Consider the following 17,948-nt stretch of genomic DNA (forward strand, 5'->3'; position numbering starts at 1 on the left):
GTTGGTACCATCCAAGTTATTTCTCTTGTATTCAATTAGACTCGCAGATTTTTGTTTGCTTGAGTAAGGATTGAATCGAGAAATTGAGATATTAACTCTTTGATATATCTTTCTTAAGATTGAGTCTAACTGTCTAGTTGATTCTCTTGAAAGTATACTGGAGTTAGTCCATATAAATTGCTAATCGAAATGTTGGATGAGGTTGTTAGACCCTCGCCTTTTCAGTTACGGTCCAAAACCGATGTACTATATGATCAATATTAATTGATTAGGACTTAACGTAAAAGTGTTATTTCCTTTATTATAATAAACAATTATTATGCGAAAGAAAAGTAAATGACACGGAAATTTTTTGTTAACGAGGAAACCGCAAATGCAGAAAAACCCTGGGACCTCACTATTGGAAAAGGAGGTTTTCCAAACCCACATCCACTCCTCTAGATGCGCCTCTTTTCTCCATCTTCTTTTAACTCCCCACCAAATCGAAATCTGAAACAAATCAGAAGAAATCAGAAGAAATTAGTATAATCATTGCTCCTAAAACCAAACCTTTTCTCCATCTTCCTGATCTCCTCCACAAAATCAAAGTTCTTCCATGAATCCAATCTAATCTTGTTACCATAGAACAAAGCAAAAGATACCATTCATTCTTCGTGAACCATTTTCTTCTTTTCGTCTTTGTTGTTAACGTTTGTGACTTACCGATCTTCTTGTATTTTATTGGAGAGTTTCATTTTCTACAATTTCTGTTCAGATTTGAAAAGAAAATAGGAATTTGATCTGGGATTTTTTTAGGGTTTTTGTAAATTTTATTTGTAGAAATTTTCATTGGTTTTTCTTATGATTTTGTATCAGATTCTTTGGGTTGAGTTTCTATGTATTTCAATTTCTGATTTAGTTCTCTTTGAAGCATAGAAGTTTTTTTTGACTTTCTTCTTTGCTGAAATTATTTTGAAAACATTGAAGTTATTTTGATTGCCTTACCGTATGCATTAATCTTATGGTGAAATTTTGCTAATTTCGCTTAATTTTTTATGTTTTTAGATTATTAGTTAGTAAAAGGAGATTGAGGAGATGGCTAAGAAGGTAAATGATTTATGACTTATGTGTATGCTCTCTTCTTTATATTACCGTAGTAATTCATGAAAATTGTCAAAATTTTGAGCATTTTTATTTGAAGCTGTAGAATTGGATGAGAGACAGAGCAAGCTATTTGGGTTGAGGGGACAAATATAGGCGGTGAAAGGTAATATCGATGCACAAACTGGAGATAAAGTTTTAAAGAAACAATCTCTGGGTAGTTTGAGATAGCAGATTCAATAGGTTCACCTAACCAAGATGAGAAGCTGAAACCTGTCGGTTCATGCCCAGAAAGGGATTACATTAAACAAATGCTTCAGGACTAGTTTTTGCTCTCTTTTTTCTTTTCTTTTTTTAATTTTTGTTATCTTATTAGATTTATTTTGAACTTGTTCTTTCATGTTTGTATTGAGATTGTTTTAGGTTAGTTATCTGAACTCTTATGGAACATTTATCTCAGGATAATGTGGCTCTTTGGAAGGTTTTTTTTATGTATTATCAACTAGAAGAATGCAAGGAGAGTTGTAATAACACCAATTTTATCTCAAAACCAAGCTAAGTAGTATTGCTCCATTAGTTTTTTCTATTGTATCCATGTGGTTCTTAGTTTATTATGTAACTGTTGGTGGCTCACTAATATTCTTGTCTGAAAATTCAGGGAGAAGACCAAAGCAGCTGGAAAGTTTGGCAAGGTTATGCGCATACTGGTGTGGTTTCTTTAGTCGCATGGTTCTGCTGGGAAACATTTTTTTAGGTTATATATTGATGAGTTTGAGGTTCAATAGTTTGTCCTTATTCTGCTTTTATCTCGAATTTTAGGTCTTCGTAATTACCATTGATATGAACCTTGCACCCAAATTGTGCAGTTAGCATCAAGGAGAATACAAGGAGGTGGCAATACTGGAAATGCGTTAACTTGTGATGCTCGTGTAGGACTGAAATTTGGCTTTTTTGTAACATACTTAACTTATATCCCCATTGCAAGTTTGAATTACTAGGACCTTATGTTGGTATGCTGCTTGTGAGTGAAAGCATATGATTTATAATCTTTTACCTCATAACTCAACTTGGCCAGTTAAATAAGCTCACTGCATAGAGTTTTCGAGGCTTTTTGAGAGGTATTCTCAATTCATGTGGTTGTCCTATAGCTTATTTGTACATAAGTTGTCATGTAGCTCATTTGGTAGTGTTGTTTTCTAGTACATTATGACCAGCTATAGATCCAAAATCAACAAAAGAAGACAAGTATCCTTACACTCTATGTTAGTTCTTGCTGCAGCTCCTTGCATGTGTTCTATTAGTTCTTGCTGCAGCTATGTTTCTTAGTTCTCACATATTTTTATATTATGTGTTGTACCCAATGCAATAACAATTGAAGACAGTTAATTTTGTAAACATAAATGGATCAATGCTCGCACCTAAGATAGCATTAAACATCATTATGAAATTGATCAGTCTTTTTGTAGTTCCTAAAAATTGATTCTTTTGTGAACTTTTTATTTTGGACTTGATAGATTTTATTTGTTCTTCAGTCTAGTCCTTCAATCAGTTCGGATACATCTAATACTTGCATTAGTCTCTCATATCGTGATTTATTAATATCTGTTTGGATAATTAACTGATTTTCCTTTGAATAACTGGATGTTGAAATTTTAGACCACATTCGGTTCAGACAGTGGCATATAATGAACATATGAGGGGAATCGTGTTTGAATACTAATAGATAAAGGCTATAAGAAAATCCTACACACACCTTAAAGTCCTCACTGTCTATTTTTTCTTTTGATTTTCGTACTACACATAAAGTAGCTTGTGCGGTTAATAAGTCTATTTCGTGGTGATTTTTCTTACTGTTGTCTTTTCTTTTATTTTCTGTCGCAGTTGAAGGATATTAGCATGTTGCTTAAAAAGCTTTAGTATTCAGTCACGGACATATTTTGTGAATATAATTGGAGATGCCAAGATGGTGGTGCTCTAATGGCTTTTTCAAACATCTACAAGCTCCCCCATTCATTTCAGACATTGAATCAGCTCCTAATTACGCCTTTTTCGAACACGAGAGCAAGGGCATTTTCTCTTGGACTACTAGCTCTCAAGGTAATAAAGTTTATTCGTTGTTAATGAATAATAACATAATCCAGATAACAAATGGGTAACCCAGCTGAATGTTGATAATTTATTCCAGCATCAAAGTCCTCACTGTCTATTTTTTCTATCGATTTTTACTATTATATGTGGCTGAAAGTAGCTTATGCGGTTAATAAGTCTATTTCATGGTGATTTTTCTTACTATTGTCTTTTTTTTCCTGACGCAGTTGAAGGATCTTAGCATGTTGCTTACGAAGCTTTAGTCTTCAGTCAATTACATCTTTGGTGAATATAATTGTAGATGCCAAGATGGTGGTGCTCTAATGGCTTAGTCAAACATCTACAAGCTCCCTCATTCATTTCACACATTGAATCAGCTCCTAATTAAGCCTTTTTCGAACACGAGAGCAAGGGCTTTTTCTTTTGGACTACCAGCTCTCAAGGTAATAAAGTTTATTCGTTGTTAATAAGTAATAACATAATCCAGAAAACAAATGGGTGACCCAGCTGAATGTTAATCATTTATTTCCAGCATCTTAATAGCCATCCATATCTATGATTCTTTAATATGTGCATTGTATCTCAAGCATAACACTCGAATAGTAACACCTTTAATATACAACTTATGTTTTTTCTTGCTTTCAGTGCTGCCGTATATCTCCTGATTTACTTACTTTCCTCTGATTTTTTAGATGGGAAATTTCACTCAACAAGGCTATATTTCGCTAGCATGAACAAGTTGGGATTGATCAGCTAGGTGTAAAAAGCAAAGAAGAGACGTTTGAGAGCAACAACTGTAAATGGTTCAACTCGAGGTGGTTACACAGGCAGATATCTGGAATGTTGTGTTATCTCAGTTTAGGTAACATTTCGATATTAATATCTATTTCTAAATTCATATTTGCTTAATTTAGATGTTTTTTGAAAGCTGGTGAAACCAGTTGTAATAATTCTTCTAATTTCATGCAATTGCAACATATTTAACTTCCTTTAGTGTTTCAGGAGCATAGTAGTGTAATGGAAAAGCAATAGGATTAGGTTCTTGGGGAGTAGAAAGCTCTTTGCAGGTGCAATTCAATAAGGTATTTGTATCACTAATGTGACTGATTTGTTAAAGTTTTATTCTCCGATGCATAACATTTATAGAGCCACATAGGATTTGGTTCATAGGGAGCAGACAACTCTTTGGAGTTGCAGAGAGTTTCTCTCTGTTTTTATCTCTATGTAAGAGGAGATTAGATAGTTAAAACTTACATTGATTTGAAGTCAGCATTTAAATCCTATTTTGTATTTGTATTTGTGTGAATTCAGAATTTGAATCCTTTTTTGTAAATTGTATAATGAATAAAGTGATTGACTAATGGAAATGTCATAATAAATTTATGAGTACAGGTTATACTTCAGTTTCATTGAACTTGATTTTTGATTTGGTTTTCATTTGAGTTTTATTTGAATTCTCATTTGAGATTTGATCAGATTCAGTCAGCCCAAAAAAATTCAGTCAACCCGTCTGGATATGTTTGTTTTTATATTAAAATCTATATATGACTGATGAGGTTAGTCATAAGACCTTGACCATTTAAACCGGTCATTGATATAGGTTGTTCAGCGACCCCCGTAGACACGTCATATATGAAAAAGACGCTCAAACAGCGACCCTTTCCCCGACTGCCAAATCGAGTCATTTAACTCGTGTCTATGACTTGCTTTGACGGTCGTTACTTCGTCATAGGTTGGCCTAGTCCAGTTTTTGGATACTCTCAGAATTAAGTCATTGTAGAAAGAACAAATCCAACTTTGTATATTTGAGACCAAGTAATCTACCCCTAGTTACTTAGTTCCCTTAGTATACATACGTCTAAGACTGGTTGGTCGCACACGTGAATCCCAAGACAGAAAATCACTATCTTGAGTTGCTTTACCGATGTAAAGTATTAAACACTTAACTCCTTGTGATCGTCTTACAAATAGTAGAGGAACACAACTGTTTGGTAACTACTCTTATAATATTTTAGAAAAAGATTCGTTGAGTTTGACAAAGGCTCTTCCATTTAAACAAGTAAACTCCTTTGTTGGGTAAGATCAATCCAAATAGGTAACTTAGATTCAGATTCAAAACTATCATATTCGGATATGGAAGAATACCACTAAATGATAGTTGGCAATCTAAACGACCATATGATCAAATCTATCAATAATAAATCGTATATAATTCGGATCCCAGCCGATCAATATGTGTGCACAAATCACGAGATACGAAAACCAATAAGAAAAATCTTCTTGTCTTCAAATCTTCAATTGTCTTCTTATTTACCTGCACACCACAAACTTGAATCCACTTATGATCGATCACACATAGAAGAAAGTCTGTTAACAATGGATGATCACAAGTTGTCTTTAGATATAAAAACAGTTCTAAAGATCCCTTTAATGCTTTGATCTATTTTATGTAATCTTTATGTCAGGAGATAAGGCTTTCAAGAATAATCAAACTAGGTGCAGTCAAAGTTTCAACAACCGTTGATCAATCAAATCAATAATCGAAAACTAAAATAAGAATGAAATTATGTAGTTTCCAAACCAACGGTACTCGTAGAGCTTCTTGATCCCACAAAAGTCTTTAAACGAGTCGTTGTAAGATATTTCTCCTAATTAGGGAACATTCCTCTCCGGATAGACGGCTCCACCGGAAACAACACAAATGAAGTTTTCCTGGCTCTTAGGATAGTTTGCAAGAAATTCAAACTAAGCTATTTATAGACCAAGGTTTTTTGGACAACAAGGAAATTCCACAACCGAAAATATTATCAAGATATGCAATAAGTACCTAATTTCAGTTTTCCTATTTTCAGCTAATATCCAACCTATAATTCCGAGATCTCTCATTAGCAAATATCTAATATTAGTTTAGCACTTAACTAATATAAATTTCCAAGAGATATGTTTTGATTTGCTGGAAAATGAAAAGCATATAATCAAAAATATTAATTAAAAGATTCTCAGTATTTCGGATTGGGATCACCTTGAGTATCAAGGAATATCTTTGAACAATAAAAGATAAGAACTGTATTCATGTCCAAATTATGTCGACATCCAGAATTTTCCTATTTACCAAACCCTAATTCCAAAATCGTAAAGTAATATGTGCATATGAAGGATCTATTTTGCTCTTGGGACCGGTTTCACCATACCACCTAACATAGGTTAAGATCGGTTTTACGATGTCTCCAAATATAGGAAGGGAAGAAGTACTATTGGTTGGTGATGTTTTTGATATTTCTCCATTATACTTTGTTGAGGCATGCTAGATTTAAAGTGTATTTGTTTTATGCTGACTCGAGATTTGGATCTGATTCGGCCCGAGTCAGATGTCAGACCATTTGTTTTTTATTTTAAGTCAGATTTGACTCGAAATCTAGTCGTACCTAACTCCCGATACGGACCAGTTTGAGTCGGATAATAAAATATCCCTGACTCATGGGAACAAACCATTGACTCATATTTTTGAGTTAGATGAATCAGATTGACTCAAAAGAACAAACATATTGAGTCGGATCCAAATGTGTCAGATGCTTTCAGTCAGATCCATCGAGTCAAATTCAAATGAGTCAGGTGAGTCAAGAAAAAAAAACAAAGCGTTAGTTGTGGGGAGAGGGTCTGCAGAAATTTTTTTCTATGACGAACCTTTAATTTTTTATTCATTTTTACTTTTGAAACGATGGGATGTGTTGATTTTATCTTATTCTCACTCTTTCCCTCGACCTGACCACTGTCACTGTGAGTCTCACCCTTCTCTGCCATCCTCAGTGTTCGTTATGTTATGACACGCATCACTACTAAAAGAATGGGAATAAATAGATGGTTCTAACCATTTCTTATTATTAAATACAAATGATACTAGATGACGGCTGTCACTGTGGGACGGCCAACCGAAAAAATTGGCGCAAAGTGTCATTTTTCCTGACATGGCGTGAAAGTATCATTTTTCCTGACACGACGCGGAAGTATCAAAAGTATCATTTTTCCTGACACGGGGTGAAAGTATCATTTTTCCTGACACGTATGGTGTGAAAATATCATTTTTCCTTACGCAGGGTGAAAGTATCACTTTTCCTAAAGCGGAAAATTAGCGAATGCATAAACCAAAATATGACTGCATAATGTGTTGATGCATCCTTTGTGGTGGTTTGCATAATGGCTATGCATTTAATTTTCGAAAATTGTACCTAAAGAGAAAGTATCACTTTTTTTGAAACGGAGGTAGTACATTGTTTTATTAGTTGCAAAGGAAAATAAGTCGATGCATAAACCAAAATATGTTTATCTCCGAATTTTTCGTAAAAACTCCAAATTTGATATTGTTGTTTGTACTCATTGCGTATATTTTTTTAAAACCTTTTGAACGAGATAAAATTTGTAAAATTCCTAGGCACGGATTTTTAGATATGTTATATTAAAGTTTGGTTGCCAATTATACCCCTATAAAAATAGGATACCTAAGGAGTAATTGGACTAAAAGGGAGGGACAAGTTAGTCCTTTCATTGTTGATTGAATTTTTTTGGTTACAAACACCAAATCCAATCTTTTTGTGTTAAATTGGAAAAAAAAAAGTCATGCTTTACATTGACATAAACTCACCATATATAAGGTCCTCCCTCGCTTCGCTCGGTCGGCCAATTATCCACCCACGTCAAATATGAGGGTGTTTGAACGATTTTTTTTGGGACCATGACTTTTTTGAGGGGACCATGATTTGATTAGGCCACCTTCCCTATGATTATAAGGGGTGACCTAAAAGGTGGAGATGACTAAGTTACCCTTTTATTAATTAATTAAAATTTTTAATTATTTTTTTTTTTAATTTAATTTTTTTTCTTTTATTTTTTTTCAAATTTTTTAAATATCTTTTTTTAAATATTTTTTTTTTGTATTTTTTTGTATGTGGTTCGGCTGGGGGAAAAGTAATAAATCTAGTCGAACTTGAAGTTCGCCTAAGAGAAAATATATTAAAAAAACTTAGATAGGAGTTCGGTTAAAGAATAAATTTCTGAAACTTTTGCGAACGCACCGAACTGAAAGTTAGGTTTGCATAGATTTTTATGAATATAACCGAACCATGTTCAGTGTATTTTCAGATAGGAGTTCGGTTAAGTAAAAAATTTATAAAAAAATTGCGAACGGACTGAACTCAAAGTTGGGTTTGCAAAGATTTTTATGAATATAACCGAACCATGTTCAGTGTGTTTTCAGATAGGAGTTCGGTTAAGTAAAAAAATTCTAAAAAAATTGCGAACAGACCAAACTCAAAGTTCGGTTAGGTACACAATTTCTAAAACTTTTGGGAACGGACCGAACTATGAGTTCGGTTTGCAAGGAAATTTTTCGTTCTAACTGACGTGTTCTTGGTGTTCTATGTTTCAGGGAGTTCGGTTAGAAAACTAGGGTTTTTTTAAACTACTCCTAACCGAACAATACTCTGTAACTAACATTTCAAACCTAATTTGATGATTTCTAATAAATTTTTTCAATAAAAACAAAATAAAAGCAATGGGTTTGTGGCAAAATACCTCCGAATTTGCATATCGCTAAAGGGTTTACGAGAAAAATACTTGCAAATTTGTACTTGTCGAACCAAAGCTAATTAAAAAAAATAAAATTTTAAAAAGTTGAAAAAAATAATATATATTTTTTTTAAAAAATAATTTTTTATTTAAAAAAATATTTTTCAAAAAAATAATAAAAAAAATTAAAAATTAAAATAATATAAGGGCATTTTGCTCTTTAACTAAAACATGTGGATAAGGGGTGGCTTCACTTTACTTCTAAATGTCCTCCTAAAATTGAAACCATGGTCCCCTCAAAAAAACCATGGTCCCCAAAAAATGGTTCGGGCGTTCCAATGGTATCGTCCACCCACGTATAATATGTCCTCACTTGACAGGTTACAAAATACAAACTTATTACAGTGAGTTATAGAACGGCTCCACCATTATTTCCCGATTTTATACTAGTCTAGAAATAAGCCTAAGATAAACCTAAATGTGTTATAAAATGCATGGGATATGCATGGATATGGTGGCTATCCACTTAGCACCATTGTTATGCCAAGCTCCTTGCATAAGCACCTTGAGTGAGCAACTTGTATAAGCTACTTAATAATAATAAGCTACTTGTTGGATGGGAGTAACACCTAAAGCTAGTGGGTGTTGAATTGCATGGTTTGCATGCAAGCTAGAGGTGCTATTAGGACATAACTCTTTACATGTAGTGTGACATCTAAATTAAGTGGTGTATACAAGCTAACACCTTTAGAACTTGTATAAATAGCTCCCTTAGCTAATGTATATATCATCCCAATTTCTTAAGTGAATAAAAAATTCTCTCCTCTCCCTTATTACATCTCTTAATATCTATTTTGAGTTTAGTAGTTAATTAGTACTTGTTTTAATTATTGTTAATATTACTTTGGAAATGTAATACGTTATCAGCACGACTTGCTCATTCTAAAGTTGTTGCTCCAAAGTTTTAGTTAACAAAGCGCGACTTGCTTGTTCTAAAGTTGCTGCTCTAAAGTACTGTTTAACAGAAATAGAAAAAGAAAGAAAAGCGTTTGCTTAGCTATTTCAAGTTGCAGTCGACGTACAAAAAGTAAGTTTGTTTAACCTTACGATGTCGAAATTTAATTAAACTTGACTTTGCTCCTCTTTTTCCTAATGGAGGGAATTATATTTCTTGGGTACTCGATGTTGAATTTCATCTTGAAGCTAAAAATCTTGCTCACACGATCAGGAACGGAGATAGCATGGCAAGTGAACGTGCTTGTGCTACAGCGGATCTGCGCAGACACCTCTCCGCAACTCACAAAGAAGAGTTTATGGCATTGCCGGGATCCCCAAGTACTATGTGACTCCTTTAAAGAAAGATATGATCACTTAAAGGTGGTCATGTTCCAAACCTTAGAAATCAATGGATTTATCTGAGATTCCAGGACTTTAAATCTGTTTTAGACTACAATTATGCACTGTACAGAATTACTACACAATTACAGTTGTGCAGTGACAAGGTCACAGAAGAGTCTAAACTGGAGAAAACTTTCAGTACGTTCCATTCGTCTCAGATCGTACTTCAACAACAATATCTGAACGACGTTTCACTCGATATTCAGAGTTGATTGGTGTCCTTATCCTAGCGGAACAAAATAATGAAATGTTGGTAAAAATCATGAATCTCGTCCTTGTGGTTCTTCTCCTGTGCCAGAAGTAAATGAAACATCTTACTTCGGACATGGACGCGACTCTGGTAAACATGGTTCTCGTGGAAAAAAGAATAAACATGGAGGTCGAAAGAACAAAAATACCCGTGGTAATCCGTATGAAAAGGAACATGATACGGATGCAAAACAATCAAAAGGGAAGGAATTAGTTGTCAATCCTTCCAAGAAAACTAACAAAGATCAACATTGTTTTCGTTGTGGTCGTAACAACCACTGGTATAGAACTTGTCGAACTCCTGACTATCTCTGTGAACTTTTCACGAAGAATGAAAAGAAGAAGGCAACAAAAGCAGAGATGAATCTATCTGAAGCTAGTGTTTCCACCAAATCTCCAAAGCTAGATGTTTCTAGCTACTTGGTTGGTTTTGAAGGCACTAAGTATGAAAGTGATTTCGATCAGTTTGCTAATGGTTTATTTAGTGTAAATTAAACCGGTACCTTGTAACCGTTTTGTTTTTTGTTTATATTGCTTTTTGTTTTACTTATGTATAATATGTATACATATATGTGATATATACATCTTTTGCTAGAACATATTGTGCACTCATTTTACACCTTCTTTATTTTGAAGAGGAATGGACTCAAAGGGTCAATCAGATGGTGACATTTGTTTTGTTGATAGTGGAACGAGAAATTCCATCTTTCGAAGTACTAAATACTTTGTTACCTTAAAAAAGTTCAAGGCTAATATCAATACCATCTCTGGTTCATCTAGTCTTATAGATGGTTCTGATAGAGCAAGTGTCTCATTACTAGGTGGTACCATATTCACTATTAACGACGCTTTATATTCCTCTAGATCCCTAAGGAATCTGTTGAGTTTTAAAGATATACGTCGTAATGGTTATCACCTAGAAACTGAAGATGAGAACGATATAGAGTATTTTTATATTACTTCATCAAATTCGTGTGGAAAACACGTTGCTGAGAAGCTTGTATCTCTCGCATTTGGGTTATACCTTACAAAGATTCAAAAGGTTGAATCTTATTCTGTCATAAGGCAAAAGTTTTATGACTCGAATGCTTTCATGCTTTGGCATGATCGGCTCGGACACCCAGGTTCTACTATGATGAGTAGAATAGTCAAAAACTGTCATGGACATCCTTTACAGAAACTTCTATTTAACGAAGAACTTGGTTGTACTGCCTATTCTTTGGGGAAATTGATTACCAAACCGTCAATGACGAAAGTGGTTCATGAATTTGTGTTCTTACGCATTTTTAGTTGAACCCTATATGTGCCAGTACGATTCCACATCGTACTATGATGGGTCCTCAAAATGATTAAGTGACTATGTTGGACAAGAATTTCCAATAATTATCCGTATTTTAAACCTTTTGACAGACGATCTCTCAATAACTAATTTGCGGATAGTCACTCGAATGATATAGTCTTCCCGTCGTTAATGGGAGACAGGAAAAAGTATTTTCCGAGGGAACGATAGGGAATGTCGTGGTGTATTCCCATTTTGTGTCATATATATTCCTATACACCGTAAATGAAATGTGAAGTGAAAAAGGATTATCGATTTTCCAAATGTACACTGATATCGTTAAACTGACGAGATCACACATACCAGTTGCAGAAGTTCCTGTAAGGTTAAAAAAAAAATCTTTAGTAAAGGATATGCACCGTAAAATGAGGTGTTACAACTACACTTGATGGAAGTGTGGCGGAGGCCGTGGATCCATGAAGGAAGATGTAGAGACCACTAGGTTCGATTAATGCTCACCAAGAAATAAATTAGGCAAGTAAGGCACAAGATAATTATTCATATCATCTGAAATCAACTCATTTATTGTCCCTAAACATGTCCATGAATCAAACTGGAGGACGCTCCAAAGTTTTAAATGATTTTATATAACAATGAAATCCTAATGGTTTATGAGAATGTACATGAGTCAATGGAAGGATCATGCGTGCATAGTTATGATATAATTCATAAATAGGTGCTCCAAAAGTAGAGCAAAATGAGATCGAACCATGCTTTATTTTGATTAATATCAAACAAAGAGCATATTTGGCCCATGCAATCCAGGAAGATTTGTGTTCTTTGACAAATATACAGGTATTTGGTGTGGTAATGCTAAATAACTAAGTGTAAATCCTGTGGGACATCTATGGTTATTTTTCACAACGTTTGGCGAGAAGAATGAGGTCTTAAAGTATAATAACTAACCTTGTGGAGAGAGCTTTCTCACAAACCCCAGGATCGCTTACTCCTTTGAACATCATAATTTTATGTTAATTAGTTTTCGTAGTAGTTTCAAAACAACTTGAAACGCAGTAGATGTGGTTATATATTTGGAGATTTAGACTGAAAGATATTTGCAAAAGTACGTGATGACCTTTTGCTTCCCAAGTCAAATGACTCTAAACCACGGAGTGTGTTTGCAATTACACTGTAATACTCACCTATTGATTCAAACAATTAGGAGGATGTGGTATACCAGTCTAAGTGACTATTTGATTCGGATGGGTCAAACAAGTAAGGTATTATATGCCCTGCGTATTCACGAAGAAAGTTCCTGAATTGGAAGTGTAGCTATCTATGTCGATGATGTGGACATGATATGTACTCTTAATGAAATAAGAGGTTTCACAAGATGCTTGAAATTCAAATTTGAGATGAAAATCTGGGAAAAGATCGATCGAACACCAATTATTGTGGTATATTATTCCACCAGTTTGCATATGTCCAAAGTTGTCATAAAATTTAACAAGTACATGTATCTTGCTAGCACTCCCATGATTAGTTAAGGTTCAAATGTACGTAAATGATCATTTCGTCTAAAGGAAGATGACGAAGATGGGTTAGGAGATGATGTTCCCATATCTAAATGCAATAGACACATTGTTGTACTTAGTATAATGTACTCGACAAAATATTTCATCCTCAGTGAACTTGTTAGCTAGATATATCTCAGCGTTGACGCAGTGTCTTTGGAACGGTATAATGAATGTAATCATATACCATTGGCATGATTTTTTTTTATCCCTACAAAGACATAAAGAGGACTGCTAATGGAAGTGCAGTATAAGAGTTTTTGATTATAAAGGAATACTAATATCTTCTCCCATACTCTCAGCCATCAGCTTGAGGCATTCCTCTATAGAAAGTTTACTTATTCTTTCGTCAATAACTAATTAATTAAGTTATTCATCTTAGATATCTTACGTGTCGACTCCTCTAATTTCATGAGGGACTCTTGTAAAGAAGAAATATAAAAAAGTTTCTCGTACGATCGGTGCACATGTGGATAGTAATTGGGCTCACCATGGTATGAACCATAACCTTCAAAAAGTTGATGTTCCCAACCACTATCCACACCATGGTCGTAATATGAATAATGTCCATTTTGGAAATCAGTCGGATATTCATTGTATTGGATATTGTAATTCCAGTTCGACATTCTTATGTATACGTGCAAATGCAGGGTCGACTAAAATTGGGTAAGCTCAGGTTACCTTTAGAAAAATATACCTACAGTCAAAGACTGGTCAAAGGTACAATTCTAAAGCTCAGGTTCACCGTACTAAACCACGTGTTTTCCTAATAATCGGTAATCTGACGATACAACTGGTGTGTGCATGTGTTTGTATCAAAAAAGAAAACCCACTGACATAGGATTCGTGGGCGGATAGAGTCTTATTTCCCGTACCGTACGGGCGATGAACCGTTGAAGTCGACTCAGGCCACCGAATCCTGTGTCAGTCTACGAACGAGGGGTCGAGACAATATCTTAACTGTCATCCTTGCCTGCAACACTTCTATTAATAACCCTTCTTTAGGCTTTAAAAATAATAAAGTCCAAAAGTCCCCAAAAAAGTAAAATCCAAAAAGTGTCCAAAAATAAAAAATAAAAATTACACCAAATAAAACCCTAATACAGTTACTAAAAATAAAAAGAAATAAAATCTAAATAAAATAACTATATACAAAATCTGCTTCTTCACTCCTTTTGGACTCCTATTTTCTTTCCTTCTTTGGTGATGCTTTCCTTTTATAGTACTTTTTATTTCCTTGTAGTTTCGCTTCAAATATGAAAAGAATCGAAAAATACCAAAGGAGTAAAAATAAAAATAAATCTAAAACCTAAAGCCTAAAGCCTAAATACAAGTCCGCGACAGCGTTGCCAAAAATTGATGTTATTTTTCAACTGGTAAATAAGATTCGTTCAACTCAGACTTGTGTAGACTCGATTCAAGACTTAAATTCTAATTCTAACAAATATATACACAAGATTGTCACAATATTAAGAGGGACTGAGACTCAGGTTTCCACTAATTTTCATATTCACGTAGTTCTACTAATAATTCAAGAAATTTATATCTCAAATAATAACAATTTATTGACTCTAATCATTGCCACAAGTAGATTTTGAAAGTAATGATTGTACATGTAAAGCATGAGAAATCCAAACACTAAGAAAGCATGACCCATCAATCGAATTCACAATCATTCAATAAAACTCATAAATCGGTCAAAAAAAAATGCAATAAGTCATAAAAGAATTAATAGAATTACCACAGCGATGAAAAATGGCTTCCTTCATTGTCCCAGTGTTGAGGTTTAGCTCCTGATCATGTTAATCACCCGCTCAAAATATTGGTTCATAGCTCAAAGTTGACTAAAAGAGAACAGAAATATAAAGCAGCGGGGTAGTAACAAATATAATTATAATAAAACCCACTATTATAGAGTCGATTGTTACAGAAATACGCTAACAGTAATAATTATTGGAAAACTTTTACAAAAATATATTGAATTTTGAAAGAATAGGTAACGGTTTAAGGTTTCTCCTTCTTCTTCTTCGTGCAGCAGCAGATATGGTTCTCTGCACTTCTTCTTCTCGGCTTTGCAGTCTTCTGTTGGCTCCCCCAACCCTTTATAACCCTTCTTTGAACCTCCCAACCCCTTTTATATACTTCACAAGGTCATTGAATCCCGAGAACACCCCTGTTTTTTTCTTTTCCAAGTTTCGGGAATAATCCCTTTTTAGAACTTCCTTACGCTTCTTAGTTGTATTATTTCCCAAAAACATATCTACATTGATAGAATCAGACCAACAAGGACGATATCTTCCCCTGAATTACACGTAACTTCCTGTAATATAATTAAAATTCCGAGAATATTGTACCTTCCCTGTGTCATTGAAATTACGTAAAATCTTCTGTTTTTTTGTTTTTTTACGTTTATGAATCACTTACCATCCCTGTGTTGTCATAATAGGCCAATTAAAATCTAACCCAGCAAGAAAAACCGAGTAAATCTTGTCTAGAACTCAAACCAGAAACTCGGTAACACCTATCCTCCCCTATTAAACTTCATATTGATGATCCATCCCAATTTCGTTGAGTCAAATACCCATGATCACTCTGTTCACCCGATACAAGTCCAACCCAACAAAAATCTCCGATTCGAACTGATCAAAACTAACTTAACCAAACCCGAAACTCGGTTCCTTCAAATACCCAACTATCTGCTCAAATTTAGTCGAATCAAACTCATATACGAGGCATGTTTTAGTCAATTGGAGTTCATCTGTACTGAAACTATCCAAAAGCTGCCCAAAAATCGAACCCTAATATCTGTCATGAAACTCAAAATTTCCCGCCAAAACCTGAAATTCAAACAAAGAAGATGGTTGCCCCTTATCCTGCTGTTGGGTGCCGATAGTAATTTGGGTACCCCATATCCACAGATGGGATCCATTTAGCAGTTGTCCTGGTGGGTGCCAATAGTATTATTTGGGCGTAATTAGTAATTTTCTTGGGAGCCTTCATCAACTCCTCCGAGTGCCTTTAATACATTTCTAGTGTGCCTTTAGTAATTTTCTACGAGGGTTCAAATGCCACTTTTCGAGCCAATTTCTCCGTACATGTTTATTTCTCCAAAAATACCTACAAAGACAATAAATACCAAAATAAGTACAAAAATGGGTCTAACAATATAGAAAATCGAGATCAAATAGACACATAAATGTGTCTATCAACTTGAAGATATTGTTAAAGAAGACCCAATAAGAGAAGAACGTTTTAATCAAGGCTCATTCATTTGAATTGAATAGTTATCGTGTTGAAAAAGAGAAACTAGTTGCATCTCTTTTGTTATCCCCAGGAAAAGTGCAACTCCTTGAAAAAATGAAAACTCTGTTTTAGTGAGTAAGTCTTCTCCTGTTCCTGATGTTGCCACACATGTGGTATTACCTAGCATGGAGATGAATACTCCTAAGGAAATATCTAGTAAGAAACTTCGTAACTTGCTGATATCAAAAAAGGCTATGAGTCAGAACCGGGAATTACAATTGTTTTCTCATCCACGAGTCTGTTCATTCTGCGGAAAAAAGAACCATAGTGTTCTACATTGTTTTGCTAGAAGGAAAAAGATTATTGATCTTCAAAACTTGCTTCTTTTTGTAACTAACGAGGTAAATAGTTTGACAGCAGCTAAAATGGATTTCCCTCCTGCAAAAAACCAGAAGTCTCATAAAAAAGGTTTCCAAGGATTTTCGTTCGAAAACTATACAGGAACGATGACTCTTGTAATAGTGTAACTTCCGACACCACTGATGTCCATGTTTCCCTTGATAATGAGAATATGTCTGGCTACCTATGTCTAGAAGATGGAATTTTTATGACTCTTATTTTCTAAAGTGGATCTCAAGAGGTCCTTGAATTAATCTTCAGAAAAACTTTCTGATGGAGTTTCGAAAGAATCATTGTAGGAATCTCCCGAAATAAGGTGTGATCGAAGGAAGGTAAGGAAGACAATGCGCAAACACTCTGAAGGTATTCTCAAGCTTTTCCCCATCACAGATAGTGATATCATATCTCACTCTATTACCTAATCTAGGTGAATATATCCTTGGAGCTAATTAACTTGAAAGTTGCAGGGATTACATATTTGGGATACTCAAGTTCTTCGTGTGATTACTTTTGTTTGTGCGTTTCATCTGTTTTTTTTTTTTAATAATCTGCATCATGTGAAGTTTGAGTCATATCTCGATTTCTGGTAATCGATATGTCATGTTGGTTAATCATGTGCTCTAATTTGAAATCCTGTGAAACTTATCGAGATATGAAGATCAATGTGATGAATGAATAACAGATGTTGTATTTCCTTATTTTGGTTTTTGGTTGACCTAAAGTCCGTGTATTCTTTTTCCTAAGAGTTTATATAGGGTTTCTTGAACAAGGATTTCCCGTTATTCCTCTTGTTCACAAATATACATTTTTCTCGTTTTCTTCCATATCTTAAAAAAAAAATGGAAAACCTGTCAAGATCTCATGAAGTGGTTGATCTTGATATGATAGAAGATGTCAAAGGTGCATCTCTTTTCAAGAATCTGTTTTGAAAAAGATGTTTGCAAGGAAAGAGTACAACTCTTGGGTTGTTGAGTCTGTCAAGGATTTAATTCTCTCTCCCAATGACTCAAAAGTTGAGTTTTCAAATTTTCAACTGCAAATAAATCATCTCATTGATGGTCAGACAAAAATCATTG

General features: G+C 34.4%; 1 protein-coding gene and 1 long non-coding RNA gene across 13 annotated transcripts; both read left to right on the plus strand.

The window, feature by feature from the left end:
- Positions 1 to 441: 441 nt before the first annotated feature.
- On the plus strand, positions 442 to 4,489 carry LOC113317748. 12 transcript variants are annotated; one of them, XR_003343948.1, is made up of 9 exons: positions 442 to 1,086; positions 1,187 to 1,246; positions 1,541 to 1,639; positions 1,739 to 1,834; positions 1,947 to 2,033; positions 2,962 to 3,177; positions 3,396 to 3,611; positions 3,861 to 4,030; positions 4,171 to 4,489. It is a non-coding gene; the product is annotated as an uncharacterized LOC113317748 (long non-coding RNA). The 12 variants fall into 12 exon arrangements; XR_003343950.1 differs by having other exon boundaries at positions 442 to 689; positions 1,045 to 1,086; positions 1,541 to 1,834; XR_003343947.1 differs by having other exon boundaries at positions 1,181 to 1,246; positions 1,541 to 1,834.
- Positions 4,490 to 9,971: 5,482 nt separating this feature from the next.
- Positions 9,972 to 10,872, plus strand: LOC113316537. Its single transcript, XM_026564699.1, has 3 exons — positions 9,972 to 10,065; positions 10,177 to 10,266; positions 10,427 to 10,872. Exons 1-3 carry the CDS (start codon positions 9,972 to 9,974, stop codon positions 10,870 to 10,872), a joined length of 630 nt encoding a protein of 209 aa, XP_026420484.1.
- The last annotated feature ends 7,076 nt before the right edge of the window (positions 10,873 to 17,948 follow it).

Source organism: Papaver somniferum, chromosome 10, assembly GCF_003573695.1.
Source record: "Papaver somniferum cultivar HN1 chromosome 10, ASM357369v1, whole genome shotgun sequence".
Lineage (NCBI taxonomy): Eukaryota > Viridiplantae > Streptophyta > Magnoliopsida > Ranunculales > Papaveraceae > Papaver > Papaver somniferum.

Excerpts from the sequence above, each read along its gene's own strand:
- LOC113316537 (XM_026564699.1), top strand. The coding sequence starts at position 9,972 with ATGGCAAGTGAACGTGCTTGTGCTACAGCGGATCTGCGCAGACACCTC. Across the intron at positions 10,066-10,176 it reads GGCATTGCCGGGATCCCCAA|ACTACAATTATGCACTGTAC; the intron begins GTACTATGTGAC and ends AATCTGTTTTAG. Across the intron at positions 10,267-10,426 it reads TAAACTGGAGAAAACTTTCA|AAGTAAATGAAACATCTTAC; the intron begins GTACGTTCCATT and ends CTCCTGTGCCAG.